Source organism: Sporothrix schenckii, assembly GCF_000961545.1.
Source record: "Sporothrix schenckii 1099-18 chromosome Unknown Cont44, whole genome shotgun sequence".
NCBI lineage: Eukaryota > Fungi > Ascomycota > Sordariomycetes > Ophiostomatales > Ophiostomataceae > Sporothrix > Sporothrix schenckii.
Window position 1 is genome coordinate 4156698 of NW_015971145.1, and position 22016 is coordinate 4178713.

At 55.1% G+C, this 22016-nt stretch overlaps 8 protein-coding genes across 8 annotated transcripts; 7 read left to right on the top strand and 1 right to left on the bottom strand.

Moving 5' to 3' along the window:
• Window positions 1-2283: 2283 nt before the first annotated feature.
• Window positions 2284-2990, top strand: SPSK_09785 (uncharacterized protein; the record flags this gene model as incomplete). The annotated part of the gene is made up of 2 exons (XM_016736355.1): window positions 2284-2666; window positions 2744-2990. 2 exons carry the CDS (start codon window positions 2284-2286, stop codon window positions 2988-2990), a joined length of 630 nt encoding a protein of 209 aa, XP_016588069.1.
• Window positions 2991-3331: 341 nt separating this feature from the next.
• On the bottom strand, window positions 3332-4558 carry SPSK_09372 (uncharacterized protein; the record flags this gene model as incomplete). The annotated part of the gene is made up of 2 exons (XM_016735945.1): window positions 3332-4204; window positions 4268-4558. The coding sequence occupies 2 exons, from the start codon at window positions 4556-4558 to the stop codon at window positions 3332-3334; spliced, it is 1164 nt and encodes a 387-aa protein (XP_016588070.1).
• An 885-nt stretch (window positions 4559-5443) lies between these two features.
• Window positions 5444-8605, top strand: SPSK_08429 (AP-2 complex subunit alpha; the record flags this gene model as incomplete). Its single annotated transcript, XM_016735027.1, has 3 exons — window positions 5444-5650; window positions 5721-8342; window positions 8423-8605. 3 exons carry the CDS (start codon window positions 5444-5446, stop codon window positions 8603-8605), a joined length of 3012 nt encoding a protein of 1003 aa, XP_016588071.1.
• A 69-nt stretch (window positions 8606-8674) lies between these two features.
• SPSK_10126 (uncharacterized protein) lies at window positions 8675-8965 on the top strand (the record flags this gene model as incomplete). The annotated part of the gene is made up of 1 exon (XM_016736681.1): window positions 8675-8965. The coding sequence occupies one exon, from the start codon at window positions 8675-8677 to the stop codon at window positions 8963-8965; it is 291 nt and encodes a 96-aa protein (XP_016588072.1).
• Window positions 8966-10113: 1148 nt separating this feature from the next.
• On the top strand, window positions 10114-11895 carry SPSK_08941 (succinyl-CoA synthetase beta subunit; the record flags this gene model as incomplete). The annotated part of the gene is made up of 3 exons (XM_016735525.1): window positions 10114-10473; window positions 10640-11789; window positions 11852-11895. The coding sequence occupies 3 exons, from the start codon at window positions 10114-10116 to the stop codon at window positions 11893-11895; spliced, it is 1554 nt and encodes a 517-aa protein (XP_016588073.1).
• A 3453-nt stretch (window positions 11896-15348) lies between these two features.
• SPSK_10031 (uncharacterized protein) lies at window positions 15349-15738 on the top strand (the record flags this gene model as incomplete). Its single annotated transcript, XM_016736593.1, has 1 exon — window positions 15349-15738. The coding sequence occupies one exon, from the start codon at window positions 15349-15351 to the stop codon at window positions 15736-15738; it is 390 nt and encodes a 129-aa protein (XP_016588074.1).
• Window positions 15739-17551: 1813 nt separating this feature from the next.
• SPSK_09552 (phosphotransferase enzyme family protein) lies at window positions 17552-18559 on the top strand (the record flags this gene model as incomplete). Its single annotated transcript, XM_016736124.1, has 1 exon — window positions 17552-18559. The coding sequence occupies one exon, from the start codon at window positions 17552-17554 to the stop codon at window positions 18557-18559; it is 1008 nt and encodes a 335-aa protein (XP_016588075.1).
• A 1639-nt stretch (window positions 18560-20198) lies between these two features.
• SPSK_09008 (Integral membrane family protein) lies at window positions 20199-21893 on the top strand (the record flags this gene model as incomplete). Its single annotated transcript, XM_016735589.1, has 1 exon — window positions 20199-21893. One exon carries the CDS (start codon window positions 20199-20201, stop codon window positions 21891-21893), a length of 1695 nt encoding a protein of 564 aa, XP_016588076.1.
• Window positions 21894-22016: the final 123 nt, after the last annotated feature.

Here is a 22016-nt window from a genome sequence, read left to right on the forward strand (position 1 = left end):
AATATTCGTATTGGGTCTCATCCAATCTTAAGTCAACATTGATCCTCAGGTGCACTTGGAGACATTCATTCAAATCAATCCCTGAAAAACCGAACCCAGTGTGCCCTGCTGTGGCGACTGCCTGTGTGCTGCCTGCCTGCTGCCTGTTTCTCTCACCGTGCATCTTTACCCCCATTCAGTCCCCCCACGCCTTGTATCATTATCACAGTCCACCTTCCTTGGCCAGCACCCCCGTTTCAGACGACCATTGCAGCCGTCGGTGACCCAGCAGGCTTCGGCGCATTCCGAAGTTCACGATTATCATATTACGTTGAACAACGCTGCTGTGTGTACCCCCACTCACTGCAACTGCGTGAGAGCCAACAAATCCGGCCTGTAAAATGCGCACACCGAGAGCCTCCTGAATCGACGCAAGTCTGAAAAACAAATACATCGAGCCAAATACCAAGCTAAATTCCAGACGAAAATCAACCCAGACCTTGTCCCAATGACGCAAGGGGTATTGACCACAGTAAAGGCGCGCCTTAACTTTTGTCTTGCAGTTTTAGCGCCACCTGCGAGGCTGCAAGGGGTGGTGGTCATATCTGTACGGCTACTCAGTGTTGACGCTCCAGTATTCTCCCTACTTTTGCTGTGTATGGCAAGTTTTTGGCCTCCTGAGCAGTCTCTTGCATTGACCATCTCGATGCAAGTGTATTTCGACGGTTGTTTAGTCGATTTGCACATCCATTTCGTGCTTTCAATAACACCACCATATCCGGTGGTGGGAGCAACCACTTCTGTCGGGCTTATTTTGTCTTTGCCACTTCACTGCTCCTGCTATTTCTCGGCGCTTTTCTGCCGGGTCACTTTTGTCTTCCTCGCACTGCGCGTAGATGTTTTGAAACAAGTCACGATAGGTAGCCGTCATCCCACGTCATGACACATTGCACACACACACACACACACTTTTTTGGCCCTTCTCTTACCCTCTCCCTCATTTCCATATCACACCCCTCCCCCTTCATCTTCCTCGATTTTGCGACAAATAAGGTCAACCACAGGGAAGCACGGAAGTTGGCGGAAGACTGGAAGACAACTGTTCAAAGTGCCGGACCTGCCGTTTTACGTCGAGTGGGGTGCGCTACTCTGTAAATCCAAGGTATGGTTGGGGGATAGCCCAGGCCACTGAGAAACGAGAGAATGGAACGAGAATAAAGATTGGACGAGATCGCAGGCCGAAGAACTGGGCTGTGCATACTGCGTCATTTTCTGTTCTCTGACATTCCCTTTCTGTCGTCCGCCACCCAAGACGAAGGGCATCTGGGCATGTTGCACAGCGCTCACAATACAAGAGAACGTCCACGACATCCCATTTGAGGTCTTTGCCGCTAACAACACGCCCCTTCTTCGCCTCTCCAGCGGAAACGGCCATCACTCGGCGGGACCCAGACAGCTGGTCTGCATGCTGCATGCCTTTCTTACAACAGACCACCGTAGTTACCCTGTGTTGGCTGCTTTTGGTTATGTTCTCGGCCGCCTGGCCGCGGGCTGCCCGCTGTGGCTTCTTAATTGGGGCTTGTCAGGCAGCCGTACCGGTTGCGCGCAACAATGGGATGGCAGCATCCCGCCATGCAGCCATGCACCTCAGGCCGCCGGGCTGAGCGCGATGCTACAGCTGATCTGGTAAATGGAGAAAGAGAGGGTTAGGGACGCATCTTATCGGCTACTGCAAGCACTCACTCGGTGCGCCGTGGGCCCATCTATGTATTTTGTTGCAGGTCGGATGGATAACATAGGACCGCGTTCTCGTAGAATCTAGCTGCCTATGGAAGTTTGTTTGTGAGCGTGGCTTTGGCTTCTATGTCCGCCTGGGCAGAAGGCATTCTCGTGCGGCATATGCGGGTTATATAGAAATACAAACTATGGCTGAGATTACTTTGTAAATTGACTGTGTCTGGGTTTAGTTGCAGTCTTCAGCCTCGCGGTGCCTTCCGTTTTGATCGAGTATGCTGTTACACAGGCAAGAATGATCCGCTGTCGACATACTAGCGGGTAGCTCTTTCCTCCACCAATTCCAAAGAGTGGGGCCACCTGCACCCAGCTTACTACAACAGAAGGTACGCCCAGCCCCGCACCAAACGCCAGTTGCCTACCCGCCAAACTGTTGCGCATCGTTGTCACGCATCGTCACCATTGTGCAGCTCCGACTCTGACCTCTTACCTCCATTATTTTCTGTTGCGACATCAATTGACGACACACGACAGTTTGCCTTACCACTTTACCACACCCACGCATCCGCGATGTCGATCATCCAGCAGCACAACGCCGCGTCCCTCAGCGACGCCTGGCGCACCATCAACATCGATGCCCTCGAGGAGGACAGCCCAGCCAACTTCGACGTCTCCACCTTGCGGCCGCCCGTCCCCGAAATCACCGAGCCTGAGGTCCGCCAGCTTGCCGGCCAGGTCCGCCAGCTGCTGCGCGGCGGCGACAACGACGGGGCCCTGCGGGGCTGCCTGGAAATGCCCGTGTACGTCGGCTCCGACGGCGCCAAGGAGGCCGCTCTGCAAACCATCCTCGAGGTGCTGCAGTCCATCAAGGCGAGCGACATGAGCCCGTTGCTGAAGCGTCTGTACGCGACCGAGAATGGCAGCGAGCTCCTCGATGTTCTCATGAAGTATTTGTGCGTCACCCACCGCGTCTGCCTCTCCATCTGCCCGAATGCACTGCCCGCCACTAACCCTCCTCACCACGCCCCAGGTACAAAGGAATGGCCACAATCAAGGGCTCGGGCTCGTCGACCCCCCACACGCCGACACGCACATCGACAAGCGGCTTCAACACCATTGGCAACCTCGGCTCTACCAAGGGCTTCCTTCCCGGCCAGGGCGGTGGCGACTCGACGGGTGCCGCGATGAGCGTGCTGCTGAGCTGGCACGAGAAGGTGGTCGAGGTCGCCGGCCTGGGTAGCATACAGCGCACGATGACGGACTGGCGGAGGGTGTAAGAGAGTGGAGTGCAGAGGGCAGAGGGGACCCTACGGCTGGGAGGAGCGGATGCACACAGTGGCTCAAGAGCTCACGAGCCACACTTACTCTTGATTTGATGTGGGCAGCTGTGTTGCATTTGCTTTTTGCATCATTGGGGTTTAGTGGTGTAGTACCAATTGCGAGTCTGTACGTACATGGATGAGTCAAATAGCGAAATCAGCTTCTCATGATGTGTTCTTTTTAATGGACTAGTCTTCTATGTGTGCATGTGTGTGCATTTTTGTGCGTATATGCGCTTGTGTGGGGTTCGAAAAATGTCTTGCAATGTCTCTATATTGTTTGGTACAGTACTCGCTGCTTACTTCTTCTCAAGCACGTCCTTGAGGTTGATCTGTCCACTGCCCCGGGGCAACGGCTGTGGCTCCTTGGCCGACGGGTGCCACCCAATCATGTAGATAATCCGGAACGTCGCCGGAATCGATCCGTCCTCGTTGCCGTGCAGCTCCCGGTAGATGGCGTCGTTGGCCAGCAGCACGTCCCGGCCAATCGCGCCCATCTCCCGCCCCAGAATCACACTGCTCTCTCCCATCGCCTGCAGGTCCGCCATCAGCGCAAACGTATCTGGGTAGTCCACAATAATGTCGTCCACGTCCACCGTCAGCATTGAGAAACCTGCCCGCTGCAGCAGCCCGCCCACATCGCGCACATCCGCCAGGGGCGACACGTGCGGCGACAGGCCACCACGGCGGTCCTGCTCTGCCAGCTGCAGCGACGTACGCAGCTCGAACAGCGTGTCACCGCCGAGCATGGCGCCCAAGAACGGCGCGTCGGGTTTCAGCAGCCGGTTGATCTGTGTCAGGACGCCGGGTAGGTCGTTGGACCAGTGCAAGCTCAGGTTGCTGAGGATGAGATCAAACGACTCGGGCGAAAACGGCGAGTCTGCTGTAATCGTTGGCGAGCCGTCGCCGCTGGCGCTGGCTGCGCCGCTGCCCTCTTCTTCCGTGAAACTCATGACATGGCGTGCAATGTCCATCTCCTGGTTGAAAGGAAGGTCGGCATCGCGGTACAACAGGCCGGCTGACGACTCGGCCGCGACCAGCTGCTGAATACGCGAGGACAATGGCAGCGTGCCGGGTACTGCCGGATCGGGATCTGGCCGGACCAGCGCGCGGGCCACATTGCACGAGTTTGCTCCAAAGTCGAGGGCTCGTGGGTATTCCCGTTTGATGTCCTGCTGACGTTAGGCTTTTGGCATAGTGGTGGCCCATGCAGAGTGATCACTCTATGTACATACTAATAACCGCTCGCAGAGCCGGATGGCCACTTCGTCTTTCAAATAATCGGCTTGTCGGCTGGCCTCCACATTGGCAGCTGCCCGCTCCTTCTGGAGCCACTTTGCGCGGCGGTTGAAGACCTCGAACACGGGCTTTCCGCCAGCCTGGACGGCATAGCCGCGCCGAGACGACCAACGGGGTGGTATGGGGGACGCCGAAACCGACAAAGGCGAAGCAGGCATACGCGCAGCCGCCAGCACCGCCTGCCTCAACGACGTAGTCGCTTGGCCGCAGACACAGAATGTTTGCATTTTCTCTCTTCAACTCGTCTCTGCGAAGGACTTGGTAGGAGAAACAAAACTATGGGGTTTGGTCCATAGCTCCTGGCAGAGTCTGTCAATATAAGAAATCAGCTCTCAATGGGGCTCATGCGGCGCCTGCTGTAAATGCACCTGAACATCATTGTCCGTTGGTCTTGTCAGGCGGGTTAGCCACAGTGACAGCCACACTTTGTTCCGACTGGTTCTTTCCCTTTTTTTTGCGGGTTCCTTGCGACCGTGCGGTGAGTAATTACAACGGCAGCCGCGGGGCGGGGCAGGGGACTTGAGGAAAGGGGGAAACCATCCACTAACGCCGCCCAGAAAGGAAAGCGCCAACAACAGGCCAGAAGCGGCATGGCCGCCCCAAACAAGTATCCACGGCAAAATAGTTACGACGAGAGCTCTCCTTTCTGTTTTTTGTCCGATTGCAATCTTCCCCATCGCCTCCCCTTGGCGCTGCTTTCTAACATCAGATCGCGCAGGACACCGACTACCGGTGCAGCCGTCCGACTTTCCCTTTGCAGCGTCCGTCCTTTTCCGCGCGTGCCGCCCTCCTGCCGGCGCTTCGATCACGAACTCTTTGTCATCACAGCCTTCTCATCCTTCGGCCCCCCTGTTCGCCGGTCTACCAGGTTATCTCCCGCAATTTGATCCGGCTATATCTCCACCCGGCCAGAACGACGTGCCGTGCCGCTTTCTTGCCGACGACAACAGGAGCCCTGATTGATCCTTTGCTCACGCCTACGTCTCAGGGGTGACCAGCGCCGGCTCTCACTCCCGGAGGTCGTGCCACCACCATCCGGAACCTGGATACACCAGCACCGGCATCGAGTACCCCGCCGCCATTGTCTCTATCCTCCGTGAGGCCCGTCCGTCATGTCGTCGTCGACGGGCGGCTTCCTAGGCCGCTCCAGCACCAGCAACTCCAACATGCGGGGTCTGGTGCAGTTTATTGCCGACTTGCGAAATGCTCGCGCACGCGAGCTGGAGGAGAAGCGCATCAATAAGGAGTTGGCCAACATCCGGCAGAAGTTCAAGGATGGCAACCTCAGTGGCTATCACAAGAAGAAATACGTTTGCAAGGTGAGATGGCCCTTTGCGGCCGTTGCGGCTATTCTACGCCTCCGGTAAACCCGAACTGACAATCTGGTAGCTTCTTTACATCTACATCCTTGGCTGGAACGTCGATTTTGGCCACCTCGAGGCCGTCAACCTGATTTCGGCGACCAAGTACTCCGAGAAGCAGATCGGCTACCTCGCCATGACTCTCTTTCTCCACGAAAAGCACGAGCTGCTCCATCTGGTCGTCAACAGCATACGAAAGGACCTCCTCGACCACAACGAGCTGTTCAACTGCTTGGCGCTGCACGCGATTGCCAACGTCGGTGGCCGCGAGATGGGCGAGGCCTTGAGCGGCGAAGTGCACAGACTGCTGATCTCGCCAACATCAAAATCGTTTGTCAAGAAAAAGGCCGCCCTAACCCTGCTCCGCCTCTACCGCAAATTCCCAGACATCGTCCAGCCGCAGTGGGGCGAGCGCATCATCTCGCTGATGGACGACGTGGATCTCGGCGTCGCCCTGTCCGTGACGTCGTTGGTCATGGCCGTGGCCCAGGACAACCCGGACCAGTACAAGGGTGCCTACGCCAAGGCTGCGGCGCGTCTCAAGCGCATCGTCGTGAACGGCGAGTACTCGGCCGACTACCTATACTACAAGGTACCCTGCCCGTGGCTGCAGGTCAAGCTGTTGCGGCTGCTGCAGTACTTCCCGCCGTCCGAGGATAGCCATATTCGTGAGATGATCCGCGAGTCGCTGCAAAAGGTTCTGAACCACGCCATGGAGTCCAACAAGAACGTGCAGCAGAACAACGCCCAGAACGCGGTGCTGTTTGAGGCTATCAACCTCATCATCCACCTCGACACGGAGCACGCCCTGATGAAGCAGATCTCGTCTCGCCTCGGCCGCTTCATCCAGTCGCGCGAGACCAATGTACGCTACCTCGGCCTCGAGGCTATGACGCATCTCGCCGCGCGTGCCGACACGCTCGATCCCATCAAGCAGCACCAGGACATTATTGTTGGCTCCCTGCGCGATCGAGATATCAGCGTGCGGCGCAAGGGCCTCGATCTGCTGTATAGCATGTGCGACTCGTCCAACGCCACGCGCATTGTCGGCGAGCTCCTCCACTACCTGCAGAATGCCGATTTTGCCATCCGCGAGGAGATGGTGCTCAAGATTGCCATTCTGACCGAAAAATACGCCACCGACGTCCAGTGGTACGTCGACATCACGCTTCGGCTCATCGCCATGGCCGGCGACCACGTCAGCGACGAAGTGTGGCAGCGCGTCATCCAGATTGTCACCAACAACGAGGAGCTCCAAGTGTATGCTGCTAAAAACAGCCTCATGTACGTGAAGCAGGACCACTGCCACGAGACGCTGGTCAAGATTGGCACGTACATTCTCGGCGAGTTTGGCCATCTGATCGCCGAGGAGCGCGGGTGCAGCCCCATCGAGCAGTTTCTGGCCCTGCAGAACAAAGTGCCGGCCTGCTCGGCCAGCACCAAGGCCATGATCCTGTCTTGTTTTGTCAAGTTTGTCAACCTGTTCCCCGAGATCAAGCCGCAGCTGGTCCACGTCTTTGAGGTCTTTAGCCACACGCTGGACTCGGAGCTGCAGCAGCGGGCGTGCGAGTACCTGGCACTCGTCAACATGCCGACGGACGACCTGCTGCGCACGGTCCTGGACGAGATGCCGCCGTTCCCGGAGCGGCAGTCCGCGCTGCTCTCGCGGCTGCACCAGAAGCACGCCAACACCAGCGACAAGCGCACGTGGGTGGTGGGCGGTAAGGACGCCAACACCGACTCGGGCGAGCTGGGCATGGTTAAGAACCCGGGCCTACGCCGCACGTTCAGCACCAACGACGCATCGTCGCCCAACGGCAACGGCCACCACGTCAACGGCAGTGGGCCCAACGGCTCGGCCAACGGCGCCGCCAACGGCCAGTCCAAGTCCATCAACGACCTGGCCGGCATCGACATGCACATGCAGTCTGGCGACACCAAGCCAGTCAAGACGCCAAACCTGGCGAGTGCCGCCCACTTGTCGCCGGGCTGGGAGCGCGGCTTCAACCGGCTCATGCTCCGGGCCGACGGCGTGCTCTTCGAGGACGGCCAGCTGCAGGTAGGCGTGCGGTCCGAGTACCGTGGCCAGGTTGCCTGCCTGATCCTGTACTTTACAAACAAAACGCCGGCGACCATCACGTCGTTTACGACGACGCTCGACCTCGACGAGTCCGAAAAGGGCAAGCTGACGTGGGACGTCAAGAACCTTCCGGACACCAACATTGGCCCCGCCGCGCAGTCACAGCAGGTCATCATGTTCGAGGCCAAGACGGTCTTTGAGAAAAGCCCCACCATCCGTGTGAGCTACCTGGCCGGTGCTCTGCAGGCCATTACACTCAAGCTGCCGGTGGCCATTCACAAGTTTATGGACGCCACGGAGCTGGCGGGCGAAGATTTCTTCAAGCGCTGGAAGCAGATTGGCGGCGCACCGCGCGAGGCGCAGCAGGTGTTTGGCATCGAGGGGGGCCGCGAGTCGGAGCGCGAGTTCAACGAGACGTTCATCAGCAAGGTGCTCGAAGGGTTCCGGTGGGGCCTGCTTAAGAATGTCGACCCCAACCAGAAGAACTATGTCGGTGCCAGTGTGGTGCACACGTCCGAGGGCGGCAAGTTTGGCTGCCTGTTGCGGCTGGAGCCTAACTACGGCACTCAGGTACGTGGCCCCTGTGTCTGCGATTGCATTGCATTTTGTGTGATTTTTGACAAAGAATAGTACATGCTAACACGTCCCAGATGGTCCGTTTGACAATCCGTGCTACAGATGAGTCTGTGCCTCCGGTGCTCCTCAAGCTCATGCAGAGCCGTCTGTCGGCTGGCTATGCGATCCACGGCGAGGCTCTACGACCGCCGACGAAGCGGGAGATTTCTGATGCGTTCAGCAACGTGCTTGTCGGCGCCGAGGAGAATGGCCGTTAGGAGCCGCCACCCGTTCCCGAGGAAGCAGACGATCTGTCGCCACGGCGATGGCCTGTCGCTGAAGTCAAGATGTGGCGGGCGCTGGGTCCCGTATGGGAGGAGGACGAAGACGTTGCTGGGACGGAACCAATCACACAGATGACAGAGACTGGAGGGATTGGACAAACAAACGAGACACATGCGATGGACGGCGGGCTATGCAACGACGAACCGTCTGGGGATGCCGACGCAAACGGGGTCCATGGCCAGCATATCAGTATCGAGATGTGGCAGCGGGAGGTGGAGTGCTACCAGGCACACGAACGGGAGCATGAGATGGAGCGTGAACACCTCTCGTCGAGCCCCAGCTGTTTTATCTAAGCCGGCGTTTTGCGTGCACTATGCGTTTGCTTGTTTGGTTTGCTGGATGATATATGTACCTATTCTATTTTCACCGCGCACAGCTTTTGTCCCCTGTTGATTTTGCTCCAAGTTGGATGGCATCGTGTTTTCAGTTTGTTGCATCTGTCTTTGTCACTTGCATTATTAGCGTTTTCTGCAGTATGGTCTCCATGGTAATAAAAGTTCATGCGCAGCGTCCCGATCGTTTTCCGATTCCGGTTTTGGTACCCCTCAAGCCCAGGTAGCATGCTGCCGCAAAAAAGAGACGTTTTATGACGCGAGAAAGATAATATCCGCTTGCATCGTGCCCTGGCAAGACGAGAACGGCGCACGGGTGCAGACTTCCGTACAAGTCGGGAGAACACCGTTCACGGTCGAAAATGGTGCAGAAAGATGCGATGCAAATTGCAGTCACATGAAAATGCACGTGTGACAGTTGCGGTGTGCAATGGCCTGTTTGAGACGGAATCGTACCTGGGCAATGTTGTGGGGCGCCTTCTGGGCCAATCACAGCGCACATTGGGTCCTGCAAACTCGTCGTTTCCTAACCTCTCCGACAACCGACAATTTCCAAGCCGAACGTCCCTTCCCTCAGCGCTGTTTTGGGGTGTTTTGTGGTGTTGTAGTGCCCGAATGGCCCGCATGGCCCAGTAAAAAACTAGGCTCAGGGGATCGTACGCTAAATCGGACCTCGTTCACCGCCCGCACCTGGGCACTAAAACTACGAGAAAAAATAAGTTACCTGAGGAGGAAGCAGGAGCAGCCGGTGAAGAGAGGGCCGAATACAGCCAGTAGGGACAGGTTTTGGGGTCCTGCCGCGGCCAGGATAGGTGCATTTGCACACCAGCGAAAAAGCGCGAAACAGCCCCCTCTCTGCGACTGTGTCTATTTCCCCTCAAAATACCACTAAAAAGACGACGACGACGCTCCATCTCTCCGTCTCCTCTGTCCCCCCGGTCATCCCGATTGGCATCGCTTCTCCTCGCCGCCTCCTTCGCATCCCCTTTCTCTCCATCTGTCGATTGACTCGACAGCTGTCCCCTCCTCACCGACCCGACAACGCCGCCCCTCGAAAACCTCACGAAGCTCTCGCAGCTCGGATCTTCCCTCTACCCCAATCCGACACCATGTTCAAGCTCGGCCGCAGCAGCAGAGCTCTGGCTTCGGCCTTTGCTGTTTCCAAGGTATGCTCTATGCCCGGCATTCCGACCGGTCGTGGCTCATTTGTTCGTGGACAGAGACACGTCTGGCTGAGGCCGCAATGCGGCTTATCGCGGCATGCCTCGGCCATACCGAGAAGCTGGTTTTGGACATGCGTTCCCCTCTGCCAGACGACCTCTATTGCTTCAAGAACGAATGCTAACGACATCTTGTTCTCCCGGACACAGCAGCAGCTTAACCCCTCCGTCCTTCGTGCTCCCGCGCTCAGCCAGCAGCGGCGAGCTCTGAGCATCCACGAGTACCTGTCTGCGGACCTGATGCGCAAGGTGCGTAGCGAACCTGGGAGGAAACGATCAGATTCCGTCAAGAAAGAAACAGAACCGCCCGCAGTGCCTGTCATGATGCAGCATCTGGATGAGATACTGGCTGCAGTTGTGGAGGACAGTGACGAGTAAGACTGACAACTGACGTATTGTCTCGTTCTTTCAATAGTATGGCATTGCTGTCCCCAACGGCGCCGTTGCACGTACGGCCGAGGAGGCCGAGGATGTTGCCAAGAGCATTGGCACCGACGACATGGTCATCAAGGCGCAGGTCCTTGCGGGCGGCCGTGGCAAGGGCACCTTTGACAACGGCCTCAAGGGCGGTGTGCGCATCATCTACTCGCCTACCGAGGCCAAGATGTTCGCCGACCAGATGATTGGCCACAAGCTCGTCACCAAGCAGACCGGCGCTGGCGGCCGGCTGTGCAGCAGCGTCTACATTTGCGAGCGCAAGTTTGCGCGCCGCGAGTTCTACCTGGCCGTCCTGATGGACCGTGCCACCCAGAAGCCCGTCATCGTGTCTTCGTCGCAGGGTGGCATGGACATTGAGACCGTCGCCAAGGAGAACCCGGACGCCATCAACACCACCTACATTGACCTCGAGGTCGGCGTCACCGACGAGATTGCCCGCGGCATCGCCACCAACCTGGGCTTCAGCGAGCAGTGCGTCGAGGAGGCCAAGGACACGATCCAGAAGCTGTACAAGATCTTCCAGGAGAAGGACGCCACCCAGATCGAGATCAACCCCCTGTCCGAGACCTCGGACCACCGCGCCATGTGCATGGACGCCAAGTTCAACTTTGACGACAACGCCGACTTCCGCCAGAAGGAGGTCTTTGAGTGGCGCGACACCACCCAGGAGGACCCCGAGGAGGTCCGCGCCGCCCAGTCCAACCTCAACTTCATCAAGCTCGACGGCGACATTGGCTGCCTGGTCAACGGTGCCGGTCTGGCCATGGCCACCATGGACATTATCAAGCTGAACGGCGGCGCCCCGGCCAACTTCCTGGACGTTGGTGGCGGTGCCACGCCTGCGGCCATCAAGGAGGCCTTTGAGCTGATTACGAGCGAGTCCAACGTGACGGCCGTCTTTGTCAACATCTTTGGTGGCATCGTGCGGTGCGACGCCATTGCGCACGGTCTGATCAAGACGGTCGAGACGCTGAACCTACGCATACCCATCATTGCTCGTCTGCAGGGCACCAACGTGGAGCAGGCCCACAAGCTGATCAACGACTCGGGCCTCAAGATCTTCTCCATTGACGACCTCCAGAGCGCCGCCGAGAAGGCCGTGCAGCTGTCCAAGGTCGTCAAGATGGGTGAGTACAATGCCTCATGAGCCTTTTTTTTTTTTTTGATGCAATACTAACTTCAGATTTAGCTCGCGAGATTGACGTCGGTGTCGAGTTCACGCTGGGCATCTAGAGAGATGGAGGCAACGGAGCGACACGCACCACAAGAGACAAGAGCAGGGGAGAGGCCATGACGTGAGATGTAGAGCGTCATGATCCGAGAGGGACAAAAAGGGACGTTCTTGGACACGCTTGGGCATTTCTAGGGACCACAAAGGGGGGATATAACCCCAAACGACTTTGCGCGACGAAGACTTTACACAAAAACAACTCGACAAAAACAGCCACTTGCTGACACTGCATTTTACTCCTTCACATTCCTCCGCACCCTTGCCCCAGATCCCGTCGTTTTGCATACACGCGCATCCTCTAGTTTTAATTCTAACAAATAGAATTTGTGATTTGGTTCTAATCTAACTATCCTCACTGTTTTTTCGCATCTGGTGTTGGCTTTATTATTTTTGGCAATGCCAGACTTGTTTTTTGTGTGATCGATTGCGACATGAAGTCTCCTGGTTAGTTTCATTCTTCACTTCTGCTTCTCTCCTTTCCGAGGAAAATATCCACATACAAAGGTCTTGTGGATCTTGGCACCCTTTGACAGCTTGGGGAAGACCTGCAGATCTCGGCGCCTGGATATTCCATTTCCTTCATTGCTTCGTAGCTCCAAGAAGAAGCCATTAGGAAAGCTCCATTAGTCTCTCAACTTTCATTGGCTCTAGAGCTGTCGGTCAAAGCACAAGGAGTCAAGTGAGCTTGTTCACCTTGGCGTATACTTGACTTTCATCGTAGTGCATATTCCCACCGATTCTTCTTTTTCGCCGCAGCATACTTTTACATTGCGGTATACTCCGCACTCATTCTCTTCATTATCCGTCTTGTCATGTTGTACGTCATACACTCTGTGGCTTCGAGTCCTATCCTCCGTGGCCAAATCCGTACGGACGGGCAGAAGAGACGCAAGCAGCAAACAATAATACCGTGCTTCGCATAGGCCGGTGAGACAAGATGTTAGGCTCGATAGAGTTTGAACAGTGAAAACAAAGCGAAGTGTAAAGTGCCATAAGGGCTTGCCTCGAGTCAAATTACGGGAAGAGGCTGCCTTGTAAGGCGACGAGAGGCTGCTGATAGGAGATGAAGTTACATTACAGTTACGGAGTACAGTGTCAGAATAGCTTGGACAGGTGATCTCTGCCTTTTTGGGATCTTGCATGATCAAGGAAACGGCCAGGAGTACAATTTTAGACTGTCAAGTCGATCTCATACACCTGTCAGAGTGGGCACATACTACGGCAACTGCCGGCTTCCGAATGTCCGAGTTCCATCCTCGAGTAAACGTACCTTTTATATATTTTTGTCATAGTTTTATTCTGCTTTGCTTCTAGACATATTGTTGCCTACTCGCCATAGGCCCCCCGTTTGACATTTGTAGTGCGGCCCACAACTAGAGGTCTCTGTCCAATCATTTTATTGCTCTGGATGTGCCCGGAGTTTGGACATTGCGTTTTCTTGTGCCGACGGAAAACGGTTTGCTCCGTACGCGGCTTTCTCTTGTTGAATCGTGGCTTAGTCAATCTCGGACTGTAAAGGAAATTCGGATGTAAACTGATTTTCGCAAGCTTCAAGAAGAACGTAAGCAACTTGAAGTTGTCCTCTTTAACATGCCGGCTTAATACGGGCAGTTTGACAACCGTTTCTCGGAACGACCGTGCTACGGTGAGGGTAGTCGGAACTCCTAATCTGCGGAATACGAGACTGCTACATTGTACTGTTTGACACCGTCATATAAAAATAAGAAAGGCAAAGCAGAATAAAACAAAAATAAAATAAAATAAAAAACAATTCGCGACCTGACTGCCGGACAAATGGCACCGATATCGCATCGAATTTGCGCATTGGTCACTCCCATGTGAAGCATAGCACTTGGGCGAAAGGCCATGCCGAAAGTAAAGTAATCAGGAAGAGTCAGATGTCAAGACCAACTGCGCCTTGTGACAAAGAGACATACAAAAGAGTCAAAAATATCAAAGTCACTTAAGGCGTCATAGCATCGCGACATTGACAGATTACCAAGAAGTCGAGACGAGCCTTGCCGGATCAGGCCAGGCCAGGCACAAGAAAAGAGACGTAAGAAGTAAGAAAAGAGCCGCTCAGCCGGAGCATGTCGTGGCATATTCAACGGGCATTTGGCCGGCCAGACGTTGTTTATGCGACGGCTCCGTGATTGGACGAATGTCCGTCATCCGATAGCGTCGCAAGTCGGGTTGTGCTGTACGGAAACGGAGCGGAAAGGAAAAAATAGAATAAATGGAGACAAAGGTTGTCAGTTCCGCGATGGAGCTCATACTCCACATTCGAGGCTCATGCGACGCAACTTACGACATACAAAGCTTTCGACAGAAAAGGGTCCTTGCCACGTACGACGTATGACTCCGAAGTTTGTTTTGTGTATTTTGTAATTTGTGAATAGGAACGTCAAACATTCGGCAAAAGAACCCACGGCAATTGGGCCAAGACCCACCGACTGATTAGTTCGAAAACCATGAGGCCATGTTGTTCAAGCAGGAGCATTTAGGACGGTCGGCTTTGGGAGGCGACCGTGGGTATTTTCGTTCGCCCTGGTGCCAAAGTTCTCTCGTTTGGTTTGCCGGGTTGGTGCCACTGCCACCGAGGGAAGAGGGAAAAGTTTAGGCTGGGCGCGTGGTTAGTGCCTTTCGGGTGTAAGTCGGGATGGCCCTAGGTCTAGTTAGGTTTGGACTGGCTTGGGTGGCTCCTGCTGCCCCAAGGGCCGGGGACGGCTTGTTATGTCAAAACAAGTCGATCCGATGGAAGGAGCGTCAGCGCTCGAAACCGACTAAGATAGGAAAGAGCAAAGGAAAGGCAAAGGTAAGACGGTTCAGGAGTGGAAGAGTGTACAGAAGGAAAGAACAAAGGGTTAGCAGAACATATGCTTAAAGAGGAAACAGCACAGAGACAGAAGAGACACAATGGGTTCACTGGTGACAAGGTCAGGAAGGAACGCCTGGTCAGTGGAGCCCGGAACAGGTTTGATGCCAAGCCTCAACATCCACTCCTGTTTTCTTACAACCCTTTTCGCTCTGACAGTTTTGTCTTGCGTTTCTACAAAAATAGTACTAATCGGGTATCTTGGGTCTCGGCTTTACACCCTTTGCATTTGCCCCCAATCCACGGCTGTCGCGTTATGACTGGTTTTGTTGCTTGACCTAAGCCAACAGACGCTTGGCTTCTTGGTGGCGCTTTCCCGACCGAGTCTGTACGCACTTGCACTTTCTGCCACTCGAAAAAAGATATCCCAGTAGTATAAGTCTCGGCCGGGCCCTCTTTCCTCTGATTTTGATTTCTTCTCTTTGTTTTTACTTGCGTTGTCCTCCTCAATTCCAAGCCCGCAGACTCTCTTTGGCATACGTTGGCCAAAACTCGTTTGACTTCGTCTATTCTAACGTCAATATAACATCACCTCATTGCTCACCTCAACCTCACACCCACCACCATATCCTACATCGCCATGTCTCCTCTCGCGTTCTCGGCCTCCTCCACCTCCTCTTCCTCCCATTCCTCCAAGAACTCATGGCCCAGCAAACTCGTCCGCGCCAGCCCCAACCCGACACAGCTTGAAGGTGGACGCCAGCTCGAAGGCGCGCCCATGTGCCCTTGCAACGACTGCTGGGAGTACGGCTCGCACAGGCTCGCGCCGCCCAGGGCCCCCAAGGCTCCAAAGGCTCCAAAGGCTCCCAAACCATCCGCAACCTCGTCGTCGAAGGACAAGAAGTCACCTCTGCATTTCATCAAGAAGACCAACACCAGCAAGGAGAGTGTGGCCTCGGACATGCACCCGCTGAAGCAATCCGTCACGCTGGCCTCGGCAGCCAGCTCTGTCTACGGCGACAAGTACTAAATCGGCGGCGATGATATAAGCTCCCACGACATGCTGTACTGTGTTGCGGCTTTCTGCTTTTCTACTCTTCCTTTCTCCTTTCTTTTTTAATGTCGTTTGTCCGTTTCCACTTCAGCGTTGATATACCATTTTATCATTTACGTCCTGCGAAATTTCACTACAAGCCATCTTTATCTTTGTTTTTGTTTTTGAGTACATTTCCCCCGCCCTCGACGCCACACTATTGGCAATAGACACATTTCAGCACACTTGGCAATGCAGCCAAACGGACAAACATTGTCCTTATCAAGGGACAAGGCTGCATGACCAGTGTCTTGAAAGGGAGCCAAGGATGTCATGGGGGCACAACGGAAGGCAGGGCGCGCCGTGTGGCCCCCAACCTGTTGTGGCGTTTACACCTTTGCAGGCACGACAGAGTGCCACGGCGTAACCCCCCGATGCAGGGAAAACTTTTGCAAAAATAACCGCCAGCCTCCAATGGACGTTAGACACTCAGCGAGGGAACCCGCTTCTCCAACGTCTAACGGCCAACAGTCAACAATCAGAAGATGTCGACGACCAACTGACAACCCCCTCACACCCGGAACTTGCTAAAGACCATCCCGGCCAACAACAGACATTGCCATCAACAAGCGACGGTTGATGTTATTCACTTCCATCTTTCCACTTTTTCCTTTTCCTTTTCGGTTTGCATTTCTCACTCGGGATATGTTCGGACAGTGCGAGGCGTTTCTCGGATAAAGCTCAAAGTCACGAACGGTACGATACAAGACTATTCTATACAAAAAAAAAAAGCATACACCAAAAGTACATGTATCGCAAAAAGTTTCACACCCGAACCAATATCAGCCTCAAAATAGAAAAGCGAATTCGACTAAAAGCACATCTCTCTCTGAGAGAAGGGCCGCTGAATTATGGACAGACACATAAACCAATAAATTGTACATCATGTCGTACTCTATTTATTTGATTTAAATCTCTTCTCCATTCACATGTGAGAACGAGCTTTTCCGCGGTGAATGAGTGTGGCATTGTGCCGGACGCTTGCCGAGTCAACTCCGAAGGGCAAGTATTTGCGTAACTTTTTTTTAGTGGCGAAGTCAAAGCTACAAGTCCATGCGCTACAGCGTGCTCCAGCGCATCACCACCGTCTTCAGCACCTGTAGCTTTCTGTACATTCGGAGCCCATGACACAAGGTGGCATGATGTCATGTGCTCTGCCACTCAGAATCTCCGACGATTTTTGCTGTAGCCATATGCCTCTGGATCGATTCAGTGAGCATCTGGACAGTGCTATGTTGTATTTACAAAATGCGTTGCCGTCTTGCGATATCTTCATCGTTTCTTCGTTCTGGGAGACATCGACGAATGGTTTACGCTGTAATCATACAAAGTCGGAGAGCACGGGACATGCTGCAGCGGCACGGGGCGTCTCCCCGCCTTTGCGGTACAGCATGCAGGTGGTGTCGTATTCTGGCCTGAGATCATGACACAGCCGTGAGGTTTTGGGGCTTGTTGATGTCGATCGTAGTTGCTTGTCGTGGGATGATGACTTAGCAGTGTTTGGCGGGCAGGTGCATAGTTTGTATTATCTGCCAATCTATTACGTCGTTGCCCCTCAGCAAAACCGCAACGCGACCAGCCTCAGACCACGTACAATTCCACAACCTCAATATCATGTTTCGATCCAGTGTCCTCAACAAAACCACCAAACGGCCGTTGATCCTAGACCATGATTGACATCTTGGCGTCAACTGACTATTGAGACTCGCAAGCCGCCTCGACATTCGAAAGTGAACGTCCGAGGTCGAAGATGCCTTCCAATGTCGACCCAGCCCTCGTCGAGGCGCTCGGCCTCGACCGCACGACAGCCAGCATCGAGTCCCACGGCGGGTCTGGCTTTTCCTCGGCGTACAAATTGACGGGCGACAAAGACGGCAAACGCGTGAAATACTTTGTCAAGACGGGAACCGGCGCCAACGCCGCGACCATGTTCCGCGGCGAGTTTGCGTCGCTCAACGCCATTGCTGACGCCGTCGCCGACTTTTGCCCGCGGGCCCACGCATACGGAGAAATGCAGAACCGAGCTGGAGTGCACTTTTTAGCGACAGACTTTCTGGAGCTCGGTGGAAGCTGGGGTGGAAACAGGGCTGGCAGTGGGCTGTCGTTTGCATCGAAACTGGCCGAGTTGCACACGCGAGAGAACACATCCTTGCCCGACGGTACGCCGTTTGGCTTCCCCGTCACGACATGCTGCGGCTCCACCGAGCAGGACAACAGCTGGAAAGCGTCTTGGTCGGAGTTCTACGCCGACAACCGCCTCCGCCACATCCTCGCCGCCTGCCTGCGCAACAACGGCCCCGACGAGACGCTGTCCGAGTCCGTCGAGCGCCTCGCATCTACCGTCGTGCCGCGCTTACTGGGAGATGGCCACCTGCGGCGCAGCAGCGAGCGCGGCGGTGGACCCATCCGGCCCGCCGTCATTCACGGCGACCTTTGGAGCGGCAACCACAGCCGAGGACGGATTGTCGGCAGCGGCGGCGACACCACCGGCGTCGAGGAGGTCGTGTATGACCCCGCGAGTGTCTACGGCCATTCCGAGTACGAGCTGGGCATCATGCGCATGTTTGGGGGGTTCTCGTCGGCATTCTGGCGCGAGTACACCGCGCTGGTGCCCAAAGACGAGCCGGTCCACGAGTGGGAGGACCGCGTGGCATTGTACGAGTTATATCACCACTTGAACCACTTCTCCCTTTTTGGCGGAAGCTACCGCGGCGGTGCTATGAGCATTGTCGACAAGCTGCTCAAGAAATATGGATGAAGCAACGGTACATTTATAGCCGTCCGCCGACAAGATGGTATATTTGAATGATAATTAAATCCACGCTACGTTGCGTGCCATTCTGAAGCCGGTATGGCGTGATCTTTCCATGGACGCCCATACCTGTCAACGAGCACGAATGGGGATATCGCAAATAGTACGTTGGACTTTCGTCATGGCACCAGGTGTCTCAATGTATTAGTGCAAAGGCCCAGTCACTGCCAAAGAGTTTGTCCTTAATAGAATTATTTCCTACTTTGCTAAATCGCTAAATGAAATGTTGAAATAAAAAATCAGTTTAGCGTTAGCAGTGAAATAACAAGAAATTGGGAAGAGCTCGACGACTCAGAGGCACTGGAGAGAAACTGTTCCCGGGCCCCAAGACCGCCGATCTCCAGCGATATCGGGCTCAATTTGACCGGTCAACCGTCCTGTATTTCTCAAAGCTTGGGGCACTTTCGGGGTAAACTAATGCGAGCAACCACAAGTAGATGGCGCTTTCGGTCGTTCCTGCAGGGGTTTAGACAGTTCATATCCACGACTTCGGGGAAGAGCAGCCTGACATCCGTCATAACAATTAAATTTAACTGGCTCGCTGGTTACTTCCCTTTCACATTTCTCGTAGAACAGCTGTTGACACCTCCGGTAGGCACGTACACCGCCGGAACATACCCGGTGCCATATAAATGGTTTTCAGAAACACCACCTTCGTTTCTGACAATATGAACATGAGGTACGTCCCTCTCTTCCTTGTTGATGCGACACCGTCAAAGCTGAGAATGCTGTGATTGGCTTGTTGGCTGGGTAGACTGGTAGCTCTTTCCCAAATTGTGCACCTTTCCTCCTATCGCTCGTAGCGGCCGGACCGGACGCCGATAGCCGCAGCCGCTGGGAGCGACCCACTACCGGCGACGTGCAAGAACCCACAAAAAACGTGCCCAAGCACGACTCCTCTTTCGCCTAGTTTATCCTCCCACGCCGCCCCTTTCCCAGCCTCTTACAACTCTAGTCGATACGTGAAAGTAAAATAATGATGGGTCCAAGCAGCCCGGAGGCAGACATTATACATCGTCTACTAACTGGGCCGAAAGTTTGTTGACCGGGGCATAAGAGCGAGAGAGAAAAGAGGGGTATACTGTAAAAGCAGGTTGGAAAACAAAACAGGCCGCCCAAAGATGGGATCCTATTTCTATGTTCCTCGCTATTCTGTTTAGACTCCTTTTCGGCTCAGACTTTTAAACTTTGAATCCATATTGCATCCATCCCGCATTCTTGGGTCTCGCCTCTCATTTTGTTGCAGAGACTCGTGTTCCTCCCGTTGGATTTTGGTTGCGGTTAGCTTTCGTTGCCTGCCGCCTGCTTACATCCGTCCTAGCCGGCAAACTACGTCTCCCAAAAGAAGGCCGGCCTCTGTTTTTACCCAACAACACAACAAAGCACCCAATATTCCTGCGGCCCATTTGGAAATATACTCGACATCAGGACGCCTCTTCTATGCCAGCTGACAAGGTGATTGTCGTCCACCTCGTCATCACACCTGATACAAGTTCCACTTCCATCGACAAAAGTGGCTCCAGTCACAAAATGACACCAGACATCCGTTCACCGCTTTCATAAACGAATAGGACCCAGCACCACCATGGCGCCCTATATCCAGATGCCTCAGACACCCAGCGCCAAGACACACTTTGATGAACGTGTCAACGAGCTTGCCTTCGCTTCTGATCGGACCGCGTCCTATTCCACCCTCGACCGAGCCACCGATGCTGAAGAGATTGCCCGGTACCGCCAGAAGACAGTGTCCCCGAACCCGTCACAACAGGAAACCCGTGACTCGCACCTTGGACTGCTCCAGCAGGACGATGCCTTCCACCGCCTATCAATCGGCTCTTTCTCGGACGCCGGCTACGGCCCGTCCGTGTCCTCGGCAGCGTATCACACCTACCCAACATCGCATGGTCCAGCATCCTCGCCCGGATCGATCGCACCACGGCCCATGTGGGCCCGCATCTGGGCCCGCCACAAGGCCGTCTTGCTCGTCTTTGGTGCCCAGTTCTTCGGTGCCCTGATGAACCTGTTTGCCCGCCTTTTGGAGCTGGACAGCGAAGGCCAGAACTTCCACCCCGTCCAGCTGCTCTTTGTCCGCATGCTCGTGACCACCGGTGCCAGCTGTTGGTACATGCACTACTATCGCATACCCCATTTCCCCTTTGGCCCACCAGGTGTGCGCTGGCTGCTCGTCCTTCGCGGCCTCACGGGTTTCTTTGGCATCTTCGGCATGTGGTACTCGATGATGTACCTGCCGTTGGCCGAGGCGACCGTTTTCACCTTTTTGACGCCCAGCGTTTCGGGCTACATCTGCTCCATCCTGCTGAAGGATCCATTTACCCGCAAGGAGCAGATTGCGTCTGTTGTGGCATTATTTGGCATCATTCTCATTACGCGGCCGTTGTCACTGTTTTCGTCGTCGTCGTCGGCGGCGCCGTCCGAGTCGTTCGAGTCATCGGATGGCTTCGACGCTGGATCTCTCAACGCCACCGTCGTGGCCTTCCGTGACATGGTCAACGCCACCTTAGACGCGAGTCTGGACACGCCGTCCGTTGCCTCGTCCAGCATAGCCGACGCCGATTCCGGCAACATCTCCACTGGCCAACGTTTGCTGGCCATCGCCGTCGCCCTGTTCGGCGTCCTCGGCGGCTCCTTTGCCTTTACCACCATCCGCGCCATCGGCACGCGCGCCCACACTCTGGTCTCCGTTAACTATTTTTCGACCTGTTGCATCATCGTCACGTTCTGCGTCCTGACGTTTGCTCCCATCCTTGACATTGGCCAGCCAGCCTTGCAGTTCGCCTTGCCCCATTCGCTGCGCCAGTGGGTCTTGCTGATGCTCATCTGCATCTGCGGCTTTGGCACCCAGATCCTCGCCACCAAGGGCCTCGGTCTCGAGCGCTCCAACCGGGCCACCGCCATGGTCTATACGCAAATGCTCTTTGCCGCCGGTTTTGACCGTTTTGTGTTTGGACACGAGATGGGTCCCACGAGTTTGGTGGGCTGTGGTCTGATCATTGGCAGTGCGCTCTGGGCGGCCTTGTCCAAGAAACCGGCGCCGGAAAACAAGGCCGTTGGTGCGCCAGCCATAGCAACTGAGTTGGGTGTGCTGTCAGAGCCGTCCGGGGCTGCCGCTGCAACGGCGGCTGACGCGCCGTTTGTGAGCTCCGCGGCCGACCTTGAGGTTGGCCTAGTCGGCTCTAGGGAAAGACATCCCGAAGCTGTGTCCATGCTTGCAGCCGAGGATGGCAGTGACGAGGAAATCGAGGACTTCCGTTCACACTAAACATTGCCGTTTGGAGACGGTGCTGGAGAGGCCTTGGCAATACGCCGATGAATACCACAGTAGAGTGCGTCATTTTCTTGGTGTGAAATAGAACCTCGAGATGTTCAATGGCAGTACGTCAAT